The 26,923-nt window shown below is 50.9% G+C and overlaps 1 protein-coding gene across 1 annotated transcript in view; it reads right to left on the bottom strand.

Annotated features, from left to right (window-relative positions):
• RBM19 (RNA binding motif protein 19) overlaps positions 1 to 26,923 on the bottom strand; it is a 131,400-nt gene that overhangs the window by 31,659 nt on the left and 72,818 nt on the right. The window contains exon 22 of the mRNA XM_038763587.1: positions 2,290 to 2,395. Within this exon, the coding sequence (XP_038619515.1) occupies positions 2,290 to 2,395 (106 nt within the window). The remainder of the gene's footprint in view (positions 1 to 2,289; positions 2,396 to 26,923) is intronic.

Here is a 26,923-nt window from a genome sequence, read left to right as displayed (position 1 = left end):
GTCGCCCTGACTTGCTCCCTTTGCTCTCTCCCGCTCCCAGCCCCACAGCACATACGAATGTATCTGTGATTTTATTGATTTGCATTGATATCTGTCTCCCCAACTGTCGACTGTAAGCTCATTGTGGGCAGGGAATGCCACTGCCTGCTGTTGTGTTGTACTTGCCAAGCACTCAGTACAGTACTCTGCACACAGTAAGTACCCAATAAATACAACTGAATGAATAATAATGTGCTTTGCACATAGTAGTGCTCAACAAATGCCATTATTATTATTCTTCTTATTATTATTATTATTATTACCAAGGGTTCGGAAAGTACAATTCAGCAACAAATAGAGACAATCCCTACCCAACAATGGGTTCACAGTCTAGAAGGATTAGACCCCAGGTCATTCGGACTCCCGGTTCCGTGCTCTATCCACTAAGCCGTAGGTGCCCCGTACAGAGCTTTGGCCGTAGTAGACGGCAAACCCAGCCTGGTGATGAACAAGGCGAAGAGGAGGAAGGGCAGTGTGGCCTAATGGAAATCAATCAATAATAATAATAATGGCATTTATTAAGCGCTTAGTATGTGCAAAGCACTGTTCTAAGCGCTGGGGAGTTTACAAGGTGATCAGGTTGTCCCATGGGGGGCTCACAGTCTTAATCCCCATTTTCCAGATGAGGGAACTGAGGCCCAGAGAAGTGAAGTGACTTGCCCAAAGTCACACAGCTGACAATTCGCAGAGCCGGGATTTGCACCCATGAACTCTGACTCCAAAGCCCGGGCTCTTTCCAGTGAGCCACGCTGCTTCTCCAATCAATCAATCATTCAATCAATAGTATTTATTGAGCGCTTACTGTGTGCAGAGCACTGTACTAAGCGCTTGGGAAGTACAAGTTGGCAACATATAGTGACGGTCCCTACCCAACAGTGGGCTCACAGTCTGGAAGGGGGAGACAGACAACAAAACCAAACATATTAACAAAATAAAATAAATAGAATAGATATGTATCTAGGCCCCGGCCTAGGAGTTGGAGGACCTGGGTTCTAATCCGAGGTCTGCCGACTGCTTCCTGTGTGACTTTGGGCAAGTCATTTCACCTCTCTGTGCCTCAGTTTGTTCATCTGTAAAATGGGGATTTGAGACCTATTCTCCCTCCTACTTCGAGTGTGAGCCCCATGTGGGACATTCATTCATTCATTCATTCAATCGTACTTATTGAGCGCTGTGTGCAGAGCACTGTATTAAGCGCTTGGGAAGTCCAAGTTGGCAACATATAGAGACGGTCCCTACCCAACAGCGGGCTCACACTCTAGAAGGGGACAGGGACTGTGCCCGATCTGATAAACTTGTATCTTCCCCAGCGCTTAGCACAGTGTTGACATATAGTAAGTGCTTAACAAACGTCACAATGATGATGATGATAACAATAATGGGAAAGGCCTGCCTGACTGAGAATGTTGTTAGGGGGCATTGGGCGGGGCAGGGAACCAGCAGGTCATAGGTTCTAATCCCGGTTCTGCCACTTGCCCGCTGTGTGACCTGGGCAAGTCACTTCACTTCTCTAGGCCTCAGTTCCCTCATCTGTCAAATGGGGATCGAGACTATGAGCCCCACGGGGGACGGGGACTGTGTCCAACCTGACTGCTTGTATCCACTCCATCGCTTACTACAGTGCCTGGCATACAGTAAGCGCTTAACAAATACCTCAATTATTATTAGTAGTACTTAAGGGCTACTGTAGACCCCCAGGCTGTGGCCGGGACTTAAATACCACAATTATTATTATTATTTTAGGGGCTGCAGACCCCCTCCCACATACCCATACTGCCGAGTGGTCGTGCCCACTCAGGGGCGAGGAGAAGCCCAGCCGGCTCCCGGAGTCCCCTCTGGTTGTCGGGCCAGGGGAGCACCTGAGCCCTCCGCCCGGGACTGATGACGATGATGATGGCATCTATTAAGCGCTTACTATGTGCAAAGCACTGCTCTAAGCACTGGGGAGGTTACAAGGTGATCAGGTTGTCCCATGGGGGGCTCACAGTCTTAATCCCTATTTTACAGATGAGGCAACTGAGGCCCAGAGAAGTGAGTGACTTGCCCAAAGTCACACAGCTGACAATTGGAGGAGCCGGGATTTGAACCCATGACCTCTGACTCCAAAGCCCGGGCTCTTTCCACTGAGCACTGGGGAAGCCAGGCCAGGGGACTGTGCTGCCAGGAGCCTGCTGTTGGGATCTGGTTAGGGGGGTGCCAGGGGGCTGAGGCCTCGGGAAGCATCTTTGGGGGCGTCTGGAGGCTCCTCACCTTAGCGTCCTGCTTGGTTACGAAATCCACGAAGCCAAACCCTCGGTGTGGACCCGTCCCGCTCATTTTCTTTGGCAGGCGGACGGTCTTCAGCTCACCGAAAGTGCTGTGGACAGAAGAAAAGCCGGTTGAACCGAGCGTCCCCGACCCAGAACGAGAAGCAGTACAGTGACAGGCCTGTGAGTCAGGCACACCTTTTTGTTTTTTTCCCCCCACGGCATTTGTTAAGACCTGGGTTCTAATCCCGGCCCTGCCCCTCGTCCTCCGGGTGACCTTGGGTGAGACATTTCAGTCCTCCGGGCCTCCGTTTCTTCATCTGCAAAATGGGGGTCCCGCACCTGTTCTCCCTCCGCCTCAGGCTGGGAGCCCCTTGTGGGGCAGGGACTGTGTCCGACCGGATTCCCCTGCATCTACTCCAGCTCTTAGTGGGGTGTGTGGCACATAGTAAGCGCTTAACCGATGCCACGGTGATTATTCCTATAAGGATCAAACCCAGGGGCTGCAGGAGGGCCCACCAACGATAACGGCGGGGGCCTAGCGAGCGGTCGCCGGGGGCTGGTGAGGCCACCGGATCATCCCATCGGACACGGTCCGGTCCCCACAGGGCTCCCAACCTGAGATGGACTTAGGGAGGGAGGGAGGGAGGGTGGGGACCTCGCCCCTGGCTTATGGAGGAGGAAACGGAGGCACCAAGGTGAGGCCCCCCATCCCGTCTAATCTTACATCCCATCTCACAGTCTAATCTTTTAGACTGTGAGCCCACTGTTGGGTAGGGACTGTCTTTATATGTTGCCAATTTGTACTTCCCAAGCGCTTAGTACAGTGCTCTGCACATAGTAAGCGCTCAATAAATACGATTGATGATGATCCCGGGTCCTACAGCAGCAGGACGGGGTCTCTCCCCGAGGCCCTTGACCCTCCACCCCCGCCGCCCCCTCCACCCCCCGTCCGTCTCCAGGCCGTACCACGGCCGCCCCTGCTCTCCCCTCCCCGGGCCCATCACACCCGAAAGCCGACTGGGGTCGCTGAGCTGGACACCCCGAATCGATCCACCCACCCAGACGGGACTCGCATCCTCCTCGCTGCCCCTCCCCTCCCGCTCTCTGGTTCAGCCCACCGCCGAACCCTTTCCCCCTCGGTGTGCGGGCTCCGGAGGCAGAGGAGACGAACCCGCCGGACAAAGACGGTGGCCGGCGCCTGGCTCTCCCCCTCCCCTCCCTCCACAAACCCGGCAGATTCCGGGATAAGAGAATCCCGATTTCTCAGGGCACAAACCCCACCCCCCGCTCCATCTCCCCATCCAATGTCCCATTCTCTCCCCCTCACACAGAGACACACACGAATGGCCGGTGATAAATATCTGATGGGCGCACCACCTGAAGACACGTGATATTTTCTTTGCAAATCCGTACACCTCCGTGCAAGCATACACACGGTACATGTGTGTTTACACATGTGTCCACACCCGCGCGTGCGGCTGCGGGTCCAGGCCGTGGCAGGGGAGCGACGGGAAGGAGCCGGCGGAGGCGGTGAGGGTCCCCCAGAACGAGATAAGCTCGGTCCGGGGAGTTAACCCGCGCCTCTGCCGACATGACCGGGCATCCCGCCAGCCAATTTCCCCCCGCCCGAGAGCTGTGGAAATGTGCCATTATGAATCTTCAAAATGAATCTGCACGTCTGCCCCAAGCCCCCTCCGCCCACGGCCCCCCCGCCCGCCCACCCGTCCCCTCCTCCTCCTTCTCCTCGATAACAACCGTCGTCGTCGAGGCGCGTTGAGAGCTGCCCTGCCGCCCTCCCCTCGGCCCCGGGCCGGGGATTGGGCCGAGGGGGTCTGCGGGGGGACGAGAGGGTTGGGGAAGAGGAGAGGGGGCCTCGACCGGGGTCCAAAGCGACAGGAGGAATTCAGCTTGTTTCGGTCACCCGAAGGCGGCCCTCTCCCACGGCGGAGTCTGCTCCGCCCTCCCGTGAGCCCATCATCCCTAACCTTTCATCATCATCATCAATCGTATTTATTGAGCGCTTACTATGTGCAGAGCACTGTACTAAGCGCTTGGGAAGTACAAATTGGCAACGTATAGAGACAGTCCCTACCCAACAGTGGGCTCACAGTCTAAAAGGGGGAGACAGAGACCAAACATACTAACAAAATAAAATAAATAGAATAGATATGTACAAATAAATTAAATAGAGTAAAAAAAATATGTACAAACATATATACATATATACAGGTGCTGTGGGGAAGGGAGGGAGGTAAGATGGGGGGATGGAGAGGGGGACGAGGGGGAGAGAAAGGAAGGGGGGCTCTCCGGACATGGAGCCGCAGAGGGCAGAGAGGTGGAGGAGGGAGACTGGGCCCGAACCGTCCACCTTTGGCCCCGGGGGGACGGAGCCCCATCATTATTACTACTATTAACAGTCCACTTGTCGTCCTGAAGGATGGAGCCCCAGGGGATGGAGCTGAGGAGGCCGGATCCCGGGAAGACGGAGCCCCAGGGGAGGAGGCCAGGGCCTGACCAGACCATCCGTAGTCCCGAAGGATGGAGCCCCAGAGGATGTAGCCCGGGCCTGACCAGACCACCCGTAGTCCTGGAGGATGGAGCCCCAGAGGACGGAGCTCAGGCCTGACCGCGGTCCACCCGTAGCCCTGGAGGATGGAGCCCCAGAGGACGAGCCCAGGCTGAGGGCGGGTGGTCCACCTTTAGTCCTGGAGGACGGAGCCTCGGGGGAGGGAATCTGGGCCTGACACATCCACCTGCAGGCTGGAGGATGGAGCCGGGGAGGATGGAGCCCCGAAGGTCGGAGCTCCAGGGGATAGAGCCCGGGCCTGATCAGCCCACCCTTCGTCCTGGAGGACGGACCCCGGGCCTCACCACTCCACTTGTAATCCCGGAGGATGGAGCCCGGAAGGTCCGAGCTCCAGGGGATGGCGCCCGGGCTGGGTAGTGTGGCTCGGTGACAAGAGCCCGGGCTTGGGAGTCGGAGGACGTGGGTTCTAACCCAGGCTCTGCCATTTGTCTGCTGTGTGACCTTGGGCAAGCCACTTAACTTCTCTGTGCCTCAGTTCCCTCATATGCAAAATGGGGACTAAGACTGTGAGCCCCACCCAATTACCTTGTATCTACCCCAGCACTTAGAACAGTGCCTGGCACATAGTGAGCACTTAGCAAATACCATCATTATTACTACTATTAACAGTCCACCTGTAGTCATCATCATCATCAATCGTATTTATTGAGCGCTTACTATGTGCAGAGCACTGTACTAAGAGCTTGGGAAGTACAAATTGGCAACATAATTGGCAACATAGTCCTGGAGGATGGAGCCCCAGGGGACTGATCCCAGGCCTGACTGCGGTCCATCCTTAATCCTAATCCTGAAGGATGGAGCCCCAGGGGATGGAGCTGACGAGGCCGGATCCCGGGAAGACAGAGCCCTGAGGGATGGAGCACCTCGGCCACCTCCATCTCATGGGGGACACACACCGAGGCCAGGGGGTTGGAGCTAGCCAGCCAGTCATGGCAGCGACTATATTGTCCTGAGGCTGCTGGGCACACCCCAGGCTGCGGCTGTCGGCGGAGGGGAGGGAGCAGAGCACCTCCAAGTCTAAAGGGAGAGGAGAGGGGTGGCCAGCCTTCAGGCTAGAAAGGCCAGGGTCCAGCTGACTACAATCAATCAATCGTATTTATTGAGCGCTTACTGTGTGCAGAGCACTGTACTAACTACAGCCAGCACCGGCCCCTTCCTCCTGGGAGCTGGGGGTGGGGGCGGAGATTCAGGACCCAGGAGTGCTGGGAAGCCTGACCTGTGTCCTCCTCCGGGGCCTGGTGAGGCAGGAGGTCATGGGTTCTAATCCCGGCTCCGCCACTCGCCTGCTGTGTGACCTTGGGCAAGTCCCTTCACTTCTCTGGGCCTCGGTTCCCTCACCTGTGAAGTGGGGATTGAGACTGTGAGCCCCACGTGGGACAGGGACCGTGTTCAACCAGATTTGCTTGTATCCATCCCAGGGCTTAGTACGGTCCTCGGCACATAGTAGGCGCTTCATCATTATTATGATGCGCTTAGTACAGTGCTCTGCACATAGTAAGCGCTCAATAAATACGATTGATTGATTATTATGATTTCGGCCACGGTCGACAGCCGGCCCGGGCCGTGGCTTGGCTTCCCCTAGCCCGCCTGGAGGGCTTCGAGGGGATGACTCCCCCTTTCAGACAGTGAGCCCACTGTTGGGTAGGGACTGTCTCTATATGTTGCCAATTTGTACTTCCCAAGCACTTAGCACAGTGCTCTGCACATAGTAAGCGCTCAATAAATACGATTGATTGATTGATTGATTCCACGTGGGGGTCCGGAGACCGGCCCCCTGGACCGGACCGAGCGGGAGGGATGGCGAGGCTCAGAGGGACACAGAGACGCAGCCTTTTCCCGGCGGCGGGCTGGGAGACACAGAGACACACATCCTCCCAGACTCCCACACGCCCGCACCCCCCCCCCCCCCCCCCCCCCCCCGCCCAGCACTCCCACTGTGCAGATAATGGAAAGCACAAAATAGCAATTACTGTATCCGAAGCTGTGAATAAAGCGGACACCGGTCCTTCAAACAAGTCCTTCCTCCCCCCTCCTCCTCCCCGACTCCGGCAGCCCCACCGCCCAACGGTGCAGCCCCCTCCTCCGCCTTGCCACCCCTGCCACTTCAGTCACAAACTCACACCTCCCGCTTCCAATTATTTCATTCACCTCCAGCTCACCAATCACTCCTCCAAGATGCCGCTGCCCCCACCTCGACGATGCCACCGTGCCCAAGAGCAGGGGTCGTTTTTGCCTTTCTAATCGACCCGGCGGGGTGGGCTGGGGTCTCGGGAGCTCAGCCTGAGACTGACGACCACGGTGAAGTCTCGCCCCCGGCAGAGCCTGCCCAGTCCCCCGTCTATTACATCGTCCTCTCCCGAGCGCTTAGCACATGGCTCTGCACCCAGCGAATGCTCGGTAAATACGTTGGACTGACGGACCGTCACCTCGCGGTCGGCCCTGAACCCAGTCCCCAGCCGCTGGCTGGCCGCCCCTCCGCGTCGCCGAGCGCTGTGCTGAGCACACGGTCGGGTCGGGTCCGGTCTCCGTCCCCTACGGGCCTCACGGTCTGAGACAGAGGGGGACCCGGGCTCAGATCCCCATTTTACAGACGAGGAAGCGGAGGCCGGAAGGGATAAAAGATTTGGCTTGTGTTGCCGATTTGTACTTCCCAAGCGCTTAGTACAGTGCTCTGTACATAGTAAGCGCTCAATAAATACGATTGATTGATTGATTGATCAATTTGGCTGAAGTCACAATGCAAGGGGGGAGACTGGGGTCCCATGATCTTTCTCCGGGGAGGCCTACTTGGGACACGTTCCTTCATTCATTCACAGTAAGCGCTCAGTAAATACGATTGAATGAATGACTCACCACAGCACGTATGCATCTATCTGTAGATATCCGTAATTGATTGTTTTATCTATTGGTATTAATGTCTGTCTCCCCCTCTAGACCGTGAGCTCGTTGTTGGGTAGGGACCGTCTCTATGCGTTGCCAAATTGTACTTCCCGAGCGCTTAGTACAGTGCTCCGCACACAGTAGGCGCTCAATAAATACGACTGAATGAATGAATGAATGAATGTTTCCAACTTGTAATAATAATAATAATGATGTTGGTATTTGTTAGGTGCTTACTAAGCGCTGGGGTAGATACAAGGTAATCAGGTTGTCCCAGGAGGGGCTCACAGTCTCACAGAACCCGTGCTCTTTCCACTGAGCCACTCTGCTTGTACTTCCCAAGCGCTTAGTACAGTGTTCCGCACACAGTAAGCGCTCAATAAATACGATCGAATGAATGACTCCCCACAGCACATATGCATCTATCTGTAGACATCTGTAATTGACTGTTTTATCTATTTGTATTAATGTCTGTCTCCCCCTCTAGACCGTGAGCTCGTTGTTGGGTAGGGACCGTCTCTATGCGTTGCCAAATTGTACTTCCCAAGCGCTTAGTACAGTGCTCCGCACGCAGTAGGCGCTCAATAAATACGATTGAATGAATGAATGAATGTTTCCAACTTGTAATAATAATAATAATGTTGGTATTTGTTAGGCGCTTACTATGTGCAAAGCACTGTTCTAAGCGCTGGGGTAGATACAAGGTAATCAGGTTGTCCCAGGAGGGGCTCACAGTCTCACAGAACCCGTGCTCTTTCCACTGAGCCATGCTGCTTGTACTTCCCAAGCGCTTAGTACAGTGCTCCGCACACAGTAAGCGCTCAATAAATACGATTGAATGAATGACTCCCCACAGCACATATGTATCTATCTGTAGATATCCATAATTGATTGTTTTATCTATTTGTATTAATGTCTGTCTCCCCCTCTAGACCGTGAGCTCGTTGTTGGGTAGGGACCGTCTCTATGTGTTGCCAAATTGTACTTCCCAAGCGCTTAGTACAGTGCTCCGCACACAGTAGGCGCTCAATAAATACCACTGAATGAATGAATGAATGAATTCATTCAGTCGTATGTATTGAGCGCTTACTGTGTGCAGGGCACTGTATTAAGCGTTCGGGAGAGTACAAGAGAACAGTTAAAAGACACATTCCCTGCCCACAGTGAGCTGGTGGCGTGGGGTAGAGGGGGACGAAAACACAGTCCCTCCTCAGAAAGGCATCAGGAAAAAGTGAGGCCCAGTGCCAATTTGTACTTCCCAAGCGCTTAGTACAGTGCTCTGCCCATAGTAAGCGCTCAATAAATACGATTGATTGATTGATTGGAAAGAGCGTGCGACTGGAGATCGGCCGACCTGGGTTCCAATCCCGGCCTGCTGGGCTCCTGGGCTAGCTACTTACCCTCTCTGGGCCTCAACTTCTCCTCTGTAAATGGGGTTAAGCTGGACTGTGGACTGCAGGTGGGCCAGGGGCTGTGTGTGAACTCAAATCTCCTTCTTTCAACCTCAGAGCTTGGCCCTTATACGCGCTTACTACACTCCATAATTATAATGGCTGTATATTAGCCAACTTGTCCACGGCTGCCCCCTGAGGGCAGGGGTCCGGTCTTCTGCCTCTGGCCTGCTCTTTGGGCATCTAGTCCAGTGCTCTGGCCTAGGGAGACTGCCTCATCCACCTCCCTGATCCAGCCGGGTGGAAGCCGGAATTTCGTACCTAAAACAGTGTGGCTGTTTCTATCCTACTTATTTTATTTTATTTTGTTGGTATGTTTGGTTCTGTTCTCTGTCTCCCCCTTTTAGACTGTGAGCCCACTGTTGGGTAGGGACTGTCTCTATGTGATGCCAATTTGTACTTCCCAAGCGCTTAGTACAGTGCTCTGCACATAGTAAGCGCTCAATAAATACGATTGATTGATTGATTGATTGATTGTGGCTTAGTGGCTAGAGCATGGGCCTGGGAATCAGAAGGACCTTGGTTCTAATCCCGGTTCTGCCACTAATAATAATAATAATAATAATGATGGCATTTGTTAAGCGCTTACTATGTGCGAAGCACTGTTCTAAGCACTGGGGGGATACAAGGTGATCAGGTTGTCCCATGGGGGGCTCACAGTCTTAGTCCCCATTTTCCAGTTGAGGTAACTGAGGCCCAGAGAATAATAATAATAATAATAATGGCATTTATTAAGCGCTTACCATGTGCAAAGCACTGTTCTAAGCGCTGGGGAGGTTACAAGGTGATCAGGTTGTCCCAAGGGGGCTCACAGCCTTAATCCCCATTTTCCAGATGAGGTAACTGAGGCCCAGAGAAGCGAAGTGACTTGCCCAAAGTCACCCAGCTGACAATTGGCGGAGCTGGGATTTGAACCCACGACCTCTGACTCCAAAGCCTGGGCTCTTTCCACTGAGCCATGCTGCTTCTTGTCAGCTGTGTGACTTTGGGCAAGTCACTTCACTTCTCTGGGCCTCAGTTCCCTCACCTGGAAAACGGGGATGAAGACCGTGAACCCCCCGTGGGACAACCTGATCACCTTGTAACCTCCCCAGAGCTTAGAACAGCGCTTTGCACATAGCGCTTAATAAATGCCATCATTATCATTATTATCATTATTCACAACCAAGTGTCTATTCTTTGGTGCTGCCAGCCCGGACCCCAGAAAGGTTTAGAATGAAAGGAAAAAGATCACTACAAATGGGTGGCATCGCTCTGGTTCACCTAAATCTCATGAGAAGGTCGACTGCCGTGGTCCTGTCAATCAATCAATCAATCAATCAATCGTATTTATTGAGCGCTTACTATGTGCAGAGCACTGTACTAAGCGCTTGGGAAGTACAAATTGGCAACACATAGAGACAGTCCCTACCCAACAGTGGGCTCACAGTCTAAAAGGGGGAGACAGAGAACAGAACCAAACATACCAACAGAATAAAATAAATAGGATAGAAATGTACAAGTAAAATAAATAAATAGAGTAATAAATATGTACAACCATATATACATATATACAGGTGCTGTGGGGAAGGGAAGGAGGTAAGATGGGGGGATGGAGAGGGGGACGAGGGGGAGAGGAAGGAAGGGGCTCAGTCTGGGAAGGCCTCCTGGAGGAGGTGAGCTCTCAGCAGGGCCTTGAAGGGAGGAAGAGAGCTGTCCATCCCGAGATAATCTCCACTGTGGCCTCGCTGGGGGAATTTGCTCGGCCTCCCGGGAAAACGGTCAAGGACAGCAGGGATGGAGGACCCGGGGGCGTTGGGAAGGAAAACCGCCCGGAATCATGGGCAACTTCTGTCCGCTGTCGTGCTCTTTCTGCCTCCTTGCTTATGCTGCTCCCCCAGCCTGACGCTCTCTACCTGCCCCCATCAAAGCCAAGCTCTCCCCCACCTTCGAGTCCCCCTTGAAAGCCCAGGGACTGTGTCCAATCTGATTATCTCGTATCTACCCCAGCGCTTAGTACAGTGCCTGGCACAAACTAAGCGCTTAACGAATACCGCTATTATTATTAGTATTAGCATTATTATCCGCTATGGGGCATCCAACCGGTCCCCTCCGCTGTGATCCCCAAGTCCAGTTCACATCTCAACCCTTTTTTTCCCTTAGGTATTTGTTAACTGCTTACTTCGTGCCAGGCACTGTACTAAGTGCTGGGATGGATACCAGCTAATCGGGTTGGACACAGTCCCTGTCCCACATGGGGCTCACAGTCTTAATCCCCATTTTACAGTTGCGACAACTGAGGCACGGAGAAGTGAAGTGCCACCTACTCCCTTGGAGGGTTCATTCGCTCACATGGCTTCGAACTACGACCTCTATGCGGATGATATCCACAGACTGTGAGCCCAATGTTGGGTAGGGACTGTCTCTATATGTTGCCGATTTGTACTTCCCAGGCGCTTAGTACAGTGCTCTGCACATAGTAAGCGCTCAATAAATATGATTGATTGATCTCCATCTCCAGCCCTGACCTCTCTTCCTCTCTGCAGTCTCCTCTTGCCTTCACGACATCTCTACTTGGCTGTCCTCCCGTCACCTAGAGCTTAACATGTCTAAAACGGAACTCCATACCTTTCCACCTGAACCCCGTCATCCCTGACTTTCCCATCACTGTAGACAGCACCACCACCCTTCCTGTCTTACAAGCCCACAACCTTGGCGTTTATCAATAATAATTATAATAATGGCATTTATTAAGCGCTTACTATGTGCAAAGCACTGTTCTAAGCGCTGGGGAGGTTACCAGGTGATCAGGTTGCCTCATTGGGGGCTCACAGTCTTCACCCCTGTTTTCCAGATGCGGTAACTGAGGCCCAGAGAAGCGACGTGACTTGCCTGAAGTCACACAGCTGACAATTGGCGGAGCCGGAATTTGAACCCACAATCTCTCAAAGCCCGGGCTCCACGCTGCTTCTCTTGACTCCTCTCTCTCATTCAACCCACATATTCAACCCATCGGTAAGTCCTGTCAGTTCTACCTTCATGGCATCGCTAAAACCCGCCCCTTCCTCTCCATCCGAACTACGTTAATCCAATCACTTATCCTATCCCGCCTTGATTACTCTATCGGCCTCCTTGCTGACCTCCTTGCCTCCTGTCTTTCCCCACTCCAGTCCTTCACTCTGCTGCCCTGATTATTTCTCTACAAAAACATCCAAGACATGTCACCCCCCGTCTTCAAAAAGATCCAGTGGTTGCCCATCCACCTCTGTATCAAACGAAAACTCCTCACCGTTGGCTGTAAAGCATTCAATTGACTTGCCCCCTCCTATCTCACCTTGCTACTCCCCTACTACAGCCCAGGAAGCTCATTTTGCTCCTCTAAAGCCAAGCTTCTCACTGTAGCTCCATCTTGTCTATCTTGTCACTGACCTCTCGCCCACGCCCTCCCTCCTCATATAATGATGGCATTGGGGAAACGCTTTCTATGTGCCATCATACTTACAGACAATCACTCTCCCCATCTTTAAAACCTCCCCCAAGTTCTTCCCTAAGCCTTCCTTTTCTCTTCTCCCACTCTATTCTTCCACGCCTTTATTCATCCCCCGTCCTGCCCCACAACACTTATCTCCGTATCTGTAATTTATTTATATTAATGTCTGTCTCCCCGCCCCTAAACTGTAAGCTCACTGTGGGGAGAGAATGTGATTTGCTCCCTTTATTCATCCCCCGTCCCGCCCCACAACACTTATCTCCGTATCTGTAATTTATTTATATTAATGTCTGTCTCCCCGCCCCTAAACTGTAAGCTCACTGTGGGGAGAGAATGTGATTTGCTCCCTTTATTCATCCCCCGTCCCACACCCCACAACACTTATCTCCGTATCTGTTATTTATTTATATTAATGTCTGTCTCCCCCCCCCAAACTATGAGCTCCCTGTGGGCAGAGAATGCGATTTGCTCCCTTTATTCATCCCCCGTCCCGCCCGACAACACTTGCGTCCATATCTGTTATTTATTTATATTAATGTCTGTCTCCTCTAAACTGTAAGCTCCCCGTGGGCGGAGAATGTGTCTGTTTATTGTTTTATTGTACTCTCCCAAATGCACACGGTAAGCTCTCAATAAATACGAATGAAAGTGACTTGACTTGCTCAAGGTCACGGAGGAAACAAATGTGAAGCAGCATGGCTCAGTGGAAAGAGCCTGGGCTTGGGAGTCAGAGGTCATGGGTTCTAGTTCCGGCTCCGCCACTTGTCAGCTGTGTGACTTTGGGCAAGTCACTTAACTTCTCTGGGCCTCATCTGGAAAATGGGGATTAAGACTGTGAGCCCCCGGTGGGACAACCTGATCACCCTGTAGCCTCCCCAGCGCTCAGAACAGTGCTTTGCACATAGTAAGTGCTTGATAAATGCCATTTAAAAAAAAAGTGGCAGAGACAGGATTAGAACCCAGGTCCTCCTGACTCACAGGCCCAGCTCTATCCACTGGGCAATGCTGTTCCTCCACCTTGACCTCCATGGGGGTCATAACATTGCTGAAGCCCACCCCGTACACATAGCTCGAATACTGGCCTGGCTCCGGCCAGTCTCATGCTCTGGGAACTTGTAATACTTTTAGACTGTGAGCCCACTGTTGGGTAGGGACTGTCTGTATATGTTGCCAACTTGTACTTCCCAAGCGCTTAGTACAGTGCTCTGCACACAGTAAGCGCTCAATAAATACGATTGATTGATTGATTGTAATGCAGGTGTCCCCGAATGCCTTGGGGCCTGACACCCTACACTCCTCTTCCACACCCCCAGTCTTGTTCTTTCCAAGAAAGGACGCTGCCCCCAGCCCCAGCTTTCAGAAGAAAAACAATCATTCATTCATTCAATCGTATTTATTGAGCGCTTACTGTGTGCAGAGCACTGTACTAAGCGCTTGGGAAGTACAATCCCTTCGGCTTAACTAGACAGAAGCAGTGCGGCTGAAAGGATAGCGTCCGGGCTTGGGAAACGGAAGATCCGAAGGGGGCTCCGTCCCCTTCGGCAAGTCACTTTCATTCATTCATTCATTCATTCATTCAATCGTATTTATTGAGCGCTTATTGTGTGCAGAGCACTGTACTGAGCGCTTGGGAAGTACATGTTGGGGACATGTAGAGACGGTCCCTACCCAACAGCGGGCTCACAGTCTAGAAGGGGGAGACAGACAACAAAATAAAACATAGAGAAGCAGCGTGGCTCAGTGGAAAGAGCCCGGGCTTTGAAGTCAGAGGTCATGGGTTCAAATCCCGGCTCCGCCACTTGTCAGCTGTGTGACTTTGGGCAAGTCACTTCACTTCTCTGGGCCTCAGTTACCTCAACTGTAAAATGGGGGTTAAAACTGTGAGCCCCCCGCGGGACAACCCGATCACCTTGTAACCTCCCCAGTGCTTAGAACAGTGCTTTGCACATAGTAAGCGCTTAATAAATGCCATCATTATATAAACCAAATAAAATTAATAGAATAAATATGTACAAGTAAAATAGAGTAATAAATACGTACAAACATATAAACATATATACAGGTGCTGTGGGGAGGGGAAGGAGGTAAGGCAGGGGGATGGGGAGGGGGAAGAGGGGGAGAGGAAGGAGGGGGCTCAGTCTGGGAAGGCCTCCTGGAGGAGGTGAGCTCTCAGTAGGGCACTTCACTCCTCTCTGCCTCAGTTCTGTCTTCCGTACAATGCGGGGAAAAGTAGTGTGGACTAGTGGATAGAGTCTGGGTCTAGGAGTCAGTAGGATCTGGGTTCTAATCCCAGCTTCGCCACTTGTCTGCTGTGTGAGCTCGGGTAAGTCACTTTACTTCCCTGTTCCTCCGTTTCCCCCACCTATAAAGTGGCGATGAAAACTGTAAGCCCCCTTTAGGACAAGGACTGTTTCCAACCTGATCACCTTGTTATCCACTCCAGTGCTAAGCACGTAGTGAGCACTTAATAAATACTGTTTTTTTAAAAAATGGGTATTCAATACCTGCTCTCCCTCCGCACAGACTGCGAGTCCCATGCGGGACGGGGACAGTGTCCGATCTCATGATCTTGAATGAGCTGTGAGCCCGTTGCTGGGTAGGGACCGTCTCCATATGTTGCACACATGTACTTCCCAAGCGCTTAGTACAGTGCTCTGCACACAGTAAATACGACTGAATGAATGAGCAGCAGCGCTTAACACGGTGCTCGGCACCTAAACAAATAGCCCGGCTATTATTAGTCCCGGGGGTGGGAGGTCTCCTCCCGCAGACCGCCCGGGGAAGGGAGAGATGGTAAGGCAGTGCGGAAGAGACGAATATTATTTTTAGCGGTGCAGGGATGGGGGGAATAAGGGATGATAAAACACACAGCTACCCGAGGAAGGTCAGCCCACTGAAGACGCCAGGAAGGGCTGAAACGGATCCGCGCCGCAGAGCGCCTGGGTGGGAAAGACTGTGAGCCCACTGTTGGGTAGGGACTGTCTCTATATGTTGCCAATTTGTACTTCCCAAGCGCTTAGTACAGTGCTCTGCACATAGTAAGCGCTCAATAAATACGATTGATGATGATGGGAAAGACAGACGACGACAGCTGGAAGGCCAGAGCCCGGCTGGGGCTGGGGGCCCATCCACGACACTCCCCCCCGGGGCTGGCATCCCCCGAAAGGAGAGAACCCAGGGCTGAGACCCCTCAATCAATCAATCAATCAATCGTATTTATTGAGCGCTTACTGTGTGCAGAGCACTGTACTAAGCGCTTGGGAAGTACAAGCTGGCAACATATAGAGACAGTCCCTAACAGTGGGCTCACAGGGGGGCTTTCCCTTCCAACGAGCCTACTCATCGTCGGGGGGTTCTTGCCTGTGCACGTGGGATCGGGATGAGGAGAAGAAGCTGCAACTGCTTATAGCAATGATGGTATTGGTTAAGCGCTTACTATGTGCCAAGCACTGTTCAAAGCGCTGGATGCGGTGGCCGGCTTGAAGAGAGTTGCTTTGCAAAGTTTGCAAGCAAAGACCGGCAATGTGCAAAGCACCTCCTCCTCTTCCTTTTCCTCTTTCTCTTTCCTCCTCCTATTTCCTCCTCATCCTCCCTCTGTACCACGGGCGGGAGAGTGGTTTGTGTTGGCCTCTGCCCCTGCGATGGCCACAGTCCCCTCCCCTTTGGCGTTGGGGAGACGGGGAAGGGATTATTATTATTATTATGGCATTTATTAAGCGCTTACTATGTGCAAAGCACTGTTCTAAGCACTGGGGAGGTTACAAGGCGATCAGGTTGTCCCACGGGGGGCTCACAGTCTTAAGGGAAGGGATGCCCCGGGGGGCCGGTGTGAGCGGGGAAGGGGGCTGCTAATTCTGTTACACTGTTGCACTGCACCCTCCCAAATGCTCAGTACAGTACCCTGCATATAGAGAAGAAGCGTGGCTCGGTGGAAAGAGCCCGGGCTTGGGAGTCAGAGGTCATGGGTTCTAATCCCGGCTCCACCATTTGTCTGCTGTGTGACCTTGGGCAAGTCACTTAACTTCTCTGTGTCTCAGCTACCTCACCTGTAAAACGGGGATTAAAAACGTGAGCCCCACATGGAACAACCCAATTACTATGTATCTACCCCAGCGCTTAGAACAGTGCTTAGCACATAGTAAGCGTTTAACAAATACCACCATCATTATTATTATAGTAAGGGTTCAATAAATACCATTGATGGATTGAGGGGAAAGAAGGAACGAATGAAAGAAACAGTCCAATCTGATTACCTGGTATCTACTTCACGGTTTAGTATAGTGTTTGGCACATAATGATAATAATAATGATGGCATTTATTAAGCACTTACTATGTACAAAGCACTGTTCTAAGCGCTGGGGAGGTTACAAGGTGATCAGGTTGTCCCACTGGGGGCTTACAGTCTTCATCCCCATTTTACAGATGAGGGAACTGAGGCCCAGAGAAGTGAAGTGACTTGCCCGAAGTCACACAGCTGACAATTGGTGGAGCTCCTCCCCTTCTCCATCCCCCCCGCCTTACCTCCTTCCTTTCCCCACAGCACCTGTATATATGTATATATGTTTTTACGTATTTATCACTCTATTTATTTATTTATTTTACTTGTACATATTCTATTTATTTTATTTTGTTAATATGTTTTGTTTTGTTCTCTGTCACCCCCTCCTAGACTGTGAGCCCACTGTTGGGTAGGGACCGTCTCTATATGTTGCCGACTTGTACTTCCCAATCGCTTAGTACAGTGCTCTGCACACAGTAAGCGATCAATAAATATGATTGAATGAATGAACCCATGACCTCTGACTCCAAAGCCCGGGCTCTTTTCCACTGAGCCGCGCTGCTTCTCTGTAAGTGAGTGCTTAACATCTTACCTCCTTCCCTTCCCCACAGCACCTGTATATATGTATATATGGTTGTACATATTTATTACTCTATTTATTTATTTATTTTACTTGTACATTTCTATCCTATTTATTTTATTTTGTTGGTATGATTGGTTCTGTTCTCTGTCTCCCCCTTTTAGACTGTGAGCCCACTGTTGGGTAGGGACTGTCTCTATGTGTTGCCAATTTGTACTTCCCAAGCGCTTAGTACAGTGCTCTGCACATAGTAAGCGCTCAATAAATATGATTGATTGATTGATTGATTGATTAACAAATACCGTAAAAAAAAAACCCCACCATCAATCACCACCACCACAACAATAATAAAACAAAAATGTCAAGGGCAAGGAAGAGGCCATGCACAAGCCAGGAATTGATATCTGTTAAGTGCTTACTATGTGCCAGGCACTGTACTAAGTGCTGGAGTGAGTACAAGCAAATGGGGTTGGACCCCATCCCACATGTGGCTCACTGTCTTAATTTCCATTATGTAGATGAGGGAACTGAGGCCCAGAGAAGTGAAATGACTCACTTGAGACCACAGAGCAGACAGGTGGAGGGGCAGGGATTAATAATAATAATAATAATAATAACATTTATTAAGCACTTACTATGTGCAAAGCACTGTACTAAGCGCTGGGGAATTTACAAGGTGCTCAGGTTGTCCCACGTGGGGCTCACGGTCTTAATCCCCATTTTACAGAGGAGGTAACTGAGGCCCAGAGAAATGAAGTGACTTGCCCAAGGTCACACAGGTGACAAGCGGTGGAGCGGGATTCGACCCCCTGACGTCTGACTCGAATGCCCGGGCTCTTGCCACTGAACCACACTGCTTCTCTATACTGTACTATACTATAGTGTAATATACTATATACTATCCTATTCCCAAGCGCTTAGTACAGTGCTCTATACACAGTAAGCGCTCAATAAATACAACATGCCATCATCATCATCATCATCATCTGATGATTTTGAGGGGTATTTACTACATGCCAGGCGCTGTAGGGGGTAGATAGGCTAGGATAGGTAGATACCTATCTATATATATGTATATATGTTTGTACATATTTATTACTCTAATTATTTTACTTCATCATCATCATCATCATCATCATCATCAATCGTATTTATTGACCGCTTACTATGTGCAGAGCACTGTACTAAGCACTTGGGAAGTACATGTATATTCTATCCATTCTATTCTATTGAACAGAATAGAATTCTATTCTATTTTATTCTATCCATTTTGCATTTGTTAAGCGCTTCCTGTGTGCAAAGCACTGTTTTACGCGCTGGGGAGGATACAAGGTGATCAGGTTGCCCCACGTGGGGCTCACAGTCTTAATCCCCATTTTACAGATGAGGGAACTGGGGCACAGAGAAGAAGTGCTTGCCCGAAGTCACACAGCTGACAAGCAGCGAGGGGGGGCCAGGATTTGAACCCGGAACCTCTGGCTCCCAAGCCCGTGATCTTTCCACTGAGCCACGCTGATAAGAACCCAGGTCCTCCTGATTCCCAGGCCCGGGCTCTATCCACTAGGTCATTCATTCAATTGTATTTATTGAGCGCTTACTGTGTGCAGAGCACTGTACTGAGCGCTTGGGAAGTACAAGTACAAGCAGGTCACACTGCTCTGCTCAGGAAAGCACGGCCAGCTGATGCCGTCGGGTCTCCCCCGTGTCCGTCTCCAACAGCGGCTTTGGGAGGTGAGAGGATGTTGGTCCCTGCTGGACTTCTGCCCTCAGGGGCAGGGGAGGACCCCTCACCCTCCACGCCTTTTTCCTCTAAGGACTCTCATCATCATCATCAATCATATTTATTGAGCGCTTACTATGTGCAGAGCACTGTACTAAGCGCTTGGGAAGTACAAACTGGCAACATCTAGAGACAGTCCCTACCCAACAGTGGGCTCACAGTCTAAAAGGGGGAGACAGAGAACAAAACCAAACATACGAACAAAATAAAATAAATAGAATAGATATGCACAAGTAAAATAAATAGAGTAATAAATATGTACAAACATATATACAGGTGGACTCTCCCTCCAATCCGCTAGACTGGAAACTCCCTGATGTCTACTAACTCTCCTGTCCTCTCCCAAGCGTTCAGTATAGTACTCTGCACGTAGAGAAGGAGCCTGCATAGTCAGTCAATCAATCAATCGTATTTATTGAGCGCTTACTATGTGCAGAGCACCGTACTAAGCGCTTGGGAAGTACAAATTGGCAACATATAGAGACAGTTCCTACCCAACAGTGGGCTCACAGTCTAAAAGGGGGAGACAGAGAACAAAACCAAACATACGAACAAAATAAAATAAATAGAATAGATATGCACAAGTAAAATAAATAGAGTAATAAATATGTACAAACATATATACATATATACAGGTGGACTCTCCCTCCAATCCGCTAGACTGGAAACTCCCTGATGTCTACTAACTCTCCTGTCCTCTCCCAAGCGTTCAGTATAGTACTCTGCACATAGAGAAGGAGCCTGCATAGTCAATCAATCAATCAATCGTATTTATTGAGCGCTTACTATGTGCAGAGCACCGTACTAAGCGCTTGGGAAGTACAAATTGGCAACATATAGAGACAGTTCCTACCCAACAGTGGGCTCACAGTCTAAAAGGGGGAGAGTCGACAGAGCATGGGCCGGGAGTCGGAAGGTCAAGGGTTCTAATCCCGGCTCTGCCACACCTCTGCTGTACGACCTTGCACAAGTCACTTCATCATCATCATCATCAATCATATTTATTGAGCGCTTACTATGTGCAGAGCACTGTACTAAGCGCTTGGGAAGTACAAATTGGCAACATCTAGAGACAGTCCCTACTCAACAGTGGGCTCACAGTCTAAAAGGGGGAGACAGAGAACAAAACCAAACATACTAACAAAATAAAATAAATAGGATAGATATGTACAAGCAAAATAAATAAATAAATAAATAAATAGAGTAATAAATATGTACAAACATATATACATATATACAGGTGCTGTGGGGAAGGGAAGGAGGTAAAATGGGGAGGATGGAGAGGGGGACGAGGGGGTCTTCTCTGGGTCTCAGTTACCTCATAGGTTGTCCCATGTGGGGCTCACAGTCTTAATCCCTATTTTACAGATGAGGTCACTGAGGCTCAGAGAATAATACTACTAATAATGATGGCATCTGTTAAGCACTTACTAAGTGCAAAGCACTGTTCTAAGCACTGGGGAGGATACAAGGTGATCAGGTTGTCACACAGGGGGCTCACAGTCTTAATCCCTATTTCACAGATGAGGCCACTGAGGCTCAGGGAATAATAATAATAATATTAATAATGACGGTATTTGTTAAGCACTTACTATGTGCAAAGCACTGTTCCAAGCACTGGGGAGGATACAAGGTGATCAGGTTGTCCCAAGCGGGGCTCACAGTCTTAATCCCTATTTCACAGATGAGGCCACTGAGGCTCAGAGAATAATAATAATAATACTAATAATGACGGTATTTGTTAAGCACTTACTATGCGCAAAGCACTGTTCCAAGCACTGGGGAGGATACAAGGTGATCAGGTTGTCCCAAGCGGGGCTCACAGTCTTAATCCCCATTTTACAGATGAGGGAATTGAGGCATAGAGAAGTGAAGTGACTTGCCCAAAGTCACACAGCTGACAAGCGGCAGAGCTGGAATTTGAACCCATGACCTCTGACTCCCAAGCCCGGGCTCTTTCTACTGAGCCATGCTGCTAAATGACTTGGCCAAGGTCACACAGCGGACAAGTGGCGGAGCCGGGATTAGAACCCATGACCTCTGATTCCCAAGCCCAGGCTCTTTCCACTGAGCCTCGCTGCTTCTGTAGCCAGACCACAGGCCTGGAAGTCAGAAGGACATGGGTTCTAAACCCAGCCCCACCCACCACTTGTCTGCTGTGTGACCTTGGGCAAGTCACTTCACTTCTCTGGGCCTCAGTTACCTCATCTGTAAAATGGGGATGAAGACTGTGAGCCCCATATGGGACAGGGACTGTGTCCCACCCGATTTGCCTGTATCCCCTCAGCGCTTACTACAGTGAGAAACAGCGTGGCTCAGTGGAAAGAGCCCGGGCTTGGGAGTCAGAGGTCATGGGTTCGAATCCCGGCTCCGCCACTTGGCAGCTGTGTGACTTTGGGCAAGTCGCTTCACTTCTCTATGCCTCAGTTCCCTCATCTGTAAAATGGGGATTAAGACTGTGAGCCCCACATGGGACAACCTGATTACCCTGCATCCCCCCAGTGCTTAGAAGTGCTTGGCACATAGTAAGCGCTTAACAAATACCATTATTATTATTATTATTATTACAGTGCCCGACACATAGTAAGTGCTTAACAAATACCACAATTAACACTATCATTATTATTATTATGGCTAGGGCCGGGCATGCAGTTTATGCTCAATCAAAACTGCTGCTATTGTTGTCATTATTATTATTATTGCAGCAGGGAGATTTTTTTAATGGTATTTGTCAAGTGCTCACTATGTGCCAGGCACTGTACAAAGCACCGGGGTCGATACGAGTTAATCGAGTTGGACACAGTCCATGTCCCACATAGGGACCACAGTTTAAGCAAGTGGGAGAACAGGTATTGGATCCCCACTGTACAGTTGGGGAAACTGAGGGAACAGAAAAATGAAGTGACTTGCCCATGGTCACACAGCAAACTAGCGGCAGACCGCTCCCCCTCCCTGTCCTCGGCTCCTGCTGTGCACACTGAAATCAATCAATCAATCAATTGTATTTATTGAGCGCTTACTGTGTGCAGAGCACTGGACTAAGCGCTTGGGAAGTACAAGTTGGCAACATATAGAGACGGTCCCTCAATCAATCAATTGTATTTATTGAGCGCTTACTGTGTGCAGAGCACTGTACTAAGCGCTTGGGAAGTCCAAGTTGGCAATATATAGAGACGGTCTCTACCCAACAGTGGGCTCACAGTCTAAAAGGGGGAGACAGAGAACAAAACCAAACAGAAATGGTGAGCGTGTCCGGGGGAGGGACCCTCCAAAATAATAATGATGGTATTTATTAAGCACTTACTATGTGCCAAGCACTGGGGTAAACACAAGGTTATCAGGTTGTGCCACGTGGGGCTCACGGTCTTATTCCCCATTTTACAGATGAGGTCACTGAGGCCCAGAGAAGTTAAGCGACTTGCCCAAGGTCACACAGCTGGCAAGCGGCAGAGCCGGGATTCGAACCGCTGACGTCCGACTCCCAAGCCCGGGCTCTTTCCACTGGGCCACGCTGCTCCTCTTACCCTTGCGTCTGCTGCCCTAGCCCTCATTCTACCTGCTGTACTAACAGTCACAGACCATTCTTTTAGACTGTGAGCCCACTGTTGGGTAGGGACCGTCTCTATATGTTGCCAACTTGTACTTCCCAAGCGCTTAGTCCAGTGCTCTGCACACAGTAAGCGCTCAATAAATACGACTGATGATGATTCACTGCTAATGAGGTTGGCGGGAGCTGGGGGCTTTCTCCTTCCTCTTCCCCTGATCCCAGCCCGCCCTCACCCCAAAATAATAATAATAATATTGGCATTTGTTAAGCGCTTACTATGTGCAAAGCACTGTTCTAAGCGCTGGGGGGATACAAAGGGATCAGGTTGTCCCATGTGGGGCTCACGGTCTTAATCCCCATTTTACAGATGAGGTAACTGAGGCCCAGAGAAGCGAAGTGACTTGCCCAAAGTCACACAGCTGACAATTGGCGGAGGCGGCATTTGAACCCATGACCTCTGACTCCGAAGCCAGTGCTCTTTCCACAGAGCCACGCTGCTTCTCTAAACCCTCGGACGACACCAACACAAAACAGAGCCTGCACCTTTGATGATCTTCCCTACAGGTGGGCTGAAAAACACAGGCACGGTGGGGTGGGGGGCTATTGTGTGTGGATGTGGGGAGAGACAGAGACGGGGGGTGGGATGGGGACATAGAGTCAGGGCGACGGGCACAGAGACAGAGGGGTAAGGAGTCACGGGGAGGCAGAGGGACAGGGCCACGCGACTATAACTGGGCAGTTCGGGGCTCTGAGCTCGGGCCCTCCCCCCCGCCCTTACCCCTGCCCCCACCCCCACCCCCCTAGGCCCCCCGAGCCCCCTGCCCGGCGTAGGTGTCTGTGAGCTCTGAGCAGCGATGGCAGAAGCTGGCACCTCCCTGACAGACGCTGTCAAAACAGTCTCCCAAGCCCGGGCCCGCTAATAACGCGAAAATGAGATACAAATGAGCGGCTAGCTCGGGGCTGCGTCCCCCCTTCCCTCCACCCCTGCTCTCTCCCCACTCCCCTCCATGCCCCGCTGTCCCCCCACCCGGGGCCTCCCTCCTTGACAATGACTCTCCCCCACCTTCAAAGCCTTATTGAAGGCACATCTCCTCCAAGAGGGCTTCCCAGACTAAACCCTACATTTCCTCCTCTCCCACTCCCTTCTCCGTCGCCCTGACTTGCTCCCTTTGCTCTTCCCCCCTCCCAGCCCCACACCACTTAGGTCCATATCTGTCATTTATTGATTTTGATTAACGTCGGTCTCCCCTGCCTCCCCAAAACTGTAGGCTCATTGGGGGCGGGGAATGTGTCCGTTTATTGTTGTATTGTACTCTCCCAGGCGCTTAGTACCGTGCTCAGCAGAGAGTAAGTGCTCAAGACATACAACTGAATCGAATGAATGAATGCCCCACTATCCCCCATCCCTCTCCCTTACCAAACTCCATTATCCGCCCTCTCCCATGCTCCGCTTCCCCAAGGTCCAGCCCAATGAGGGTATCAGCTTCCCGCCTCCCCTCACCGGACTCCCTGCAGACAGAAAATGATCTCCAAGTTCTTTAAAGCGGGGCCTGGGCTTCAGGCCACCCCCAACCCAGCCCAAGGCTTCCAAATACCTTCTCCCTCCTGAACCCTGAGCCCTTTGGGCTTAGCACAAAGTGAGAGCTTCCAACTGCCATCCCTGATGATTATCCCACTTCTACCGAGCGGGCAGCCCAATGAAAAGCCACCCCTTTTCTGAACAATGACGGGCAATAGCCATAAGAGCCCTTCAGAGGCTGGATAATACTGATGGCAATAATAATAATAATGATAATAACAATAGAATCAATTAGGTGTCTCCTCTGGACTAAGCCCCGAGAAAGAGACAAGACAACCGGGTCAGACACAGTCCCTGTCTTACACGGGGTTCAGTCCAAGGGCCCAGGACTGGGAGTCGGGGGACCTGGGTTCTAATTCCGACTGTGCCACTGGCCCGCTGCGTGACTCTGGGCAGGTCACTTAGAGAATACGGGCCTTGATAATCTGTAAAATGGGAATTAAATTTCCATTCTCCCTTCTTCTTAAACCGTGACCCCATATAGGACTCTTTTAGACTCCGAGTCCACTGTTGGGTAGGGACTGTCTCTACATGTTGCCAACTTGTACTTCCCAAGCGCTTAGTACAGTGCTCTGCACACAGTAAGCGCTCAATAAATACGATTGATCGATAGGACAGGGACCATGTCTAACCTGATGATCTTGTATCTACCCCGGAGCTTAGTACGATGCTTTGACCCATAGTGAATCAATCAATCAATAAATGGTAGTTAATGAGGGCTAACTCTGTGCAGAGCACTGTAGTAAGCACTTGAAAGTGTATGATGCAACAGACTAAGCGGATACGTTCCCGGCCCATAACGAGCTTCCAGTCTGGAAGGGGAGACAGACATTAACGTAAGTGGAATCCCAGCCTCACAGCATTTACGTCCACATCTGTAATTTATTTATGTCTATTAATGTCCGTCTTCCCCTCTAGACTGGAAGCTTGCTGTGGGCAGGGAATATGTCTGTTTATCGTTGTAGTGCACTCTCCCAAGTGCTTAGTACCGTGCTCTGTACACAGTAAGCGGTCAAGAAATATGAGTGACTGATTGAAGCAGCGTGGCTCAGTGGAAAGCATGGGCTTTGGAGTCGGAGGTCGTGGGTTCAAATCCCGGCTCCGCCAACTGTCAGCTGTGTGACTTTGGGCAAGTCACTTCACTTCTCTGGGCCTCAGTTACCTCATCTGTAAAATGGGGATGAAGACTGTGAGCCCCCCGTGGGACAACCTGATCACCTTGTATCCTCCCCAGCGCTTAGAACAGTGCTTTGCACATAGTAAGCGCTTAATAAATGCCATTATTATTATTAGTATTATTATTATTGACTGAATGAATGATATTATTATGATTACGATAGTTACTACCCCGACTACGTCCGATGAGGAAGGTCGTGGTGTTGGACAGTCCATCCCTAGCCATGAGGAAGGGGCTTCAGGGAGGGCAGCGAGTCCCAGAACGGTGCCCCGGTCAGAGAAGACACCCTGGGATCATTTGTCTCTATATGTTGCCAACTTGTACTTCCCAAGCGCTTAGTACAGTGCTCTGCACACAGTAAGCGCTCAATAAATACGACTGAATGAATGAATGGGGCCGGCCCCATGCTGCTCGGGGTATAGGCACCACGGGGCAGTGGGCGACCGTCCTGGGGGTCGGCCCAGCTCGGCTTTCTGCTTAATACCCCATGTGTGGCACGCCTGGGAGGCTTTGGAAGTCTGTCACTTGTATTTCTTGAGCGCTTTCTGGTGCAGAGCACTAAACTGAGCGCTTGGGAGACTACAATATAGCAGTAAACACATTCCCTGCCCACAAGAAGCTTACAGTCTAGAGGGGCTGGGAGGTGCAGGGGAGGAGGAGGAAGGGGGAAGGAGGAGGAAGAAGGTATGGGGAGAGGCAAAGCTAGCTCTTTTTCTCCCTTCAAAGCCCTACTGAAAACTCACCTCCTCCAGGAGGCCTTCCCACACGGAGCCCCCTTTTCCCTCTCCTCCTCCCCATCCCCCCGCCCTACCTCCTTCCCCTCCCCACAGCACCTGTATATATGTTTGTACAGATTTTTTACTCTATTTTACTTGTTTATATTTACTATTCTATTGATTTTATTTTGTTAATATGTTTTGTTTCGTTGTCTGTCTCCCCCTTCTAGACTGTGAGCCCGCTGCTGGGTAGGGACCGTCTCTCTATGTTGCCAGCTTGGACTTCCCAAGCGCTTAGTCCAGTGCTCTGCACACGGTAAGCGCTCAATAAATACGACTGAATGAATGAATGAATGAAAGGGAGGATTAGGGGTGGAGGAGGGAAGGGGAGGGAGGAGGCGCAGGGAGGGGAAAGGGAGGACCAGGAAAGCAGCTGAGAGGGGCAAGGGAAGCAGAGGGAAGAGCAAGGAAAGAATAGGGAGGAGTGCGGGAGGTGAAAGGGGGGTGTGTGGAGAACAGCAGGGAGGGGGGAGGAGGGAGCAACCGGGAGAGGGACGGTAATAATAATAATAATGATGGCATTTACTAA

Source organism: Tachyglossus aculeatus, chromosome 21 (genome assembly GCF_015852505.1).
Source record: "Tachyglossus aculeatus isolate mTacAcu1 chromosome 21, mTacAcu1.pri, whole genome shotgun sequence".
Classification (NCBI taxonomy): Eukaryota; Metazoa; Chordata; class Mammalia; order Monotremata; family Tachyglossidae; genus Tachyglossus; species Tachyglossus aculeatus.
Note: the sequence above shows the minus strand (reverse complement) of the source record. Positions and strands in the feature narration are given on the sequence as shown.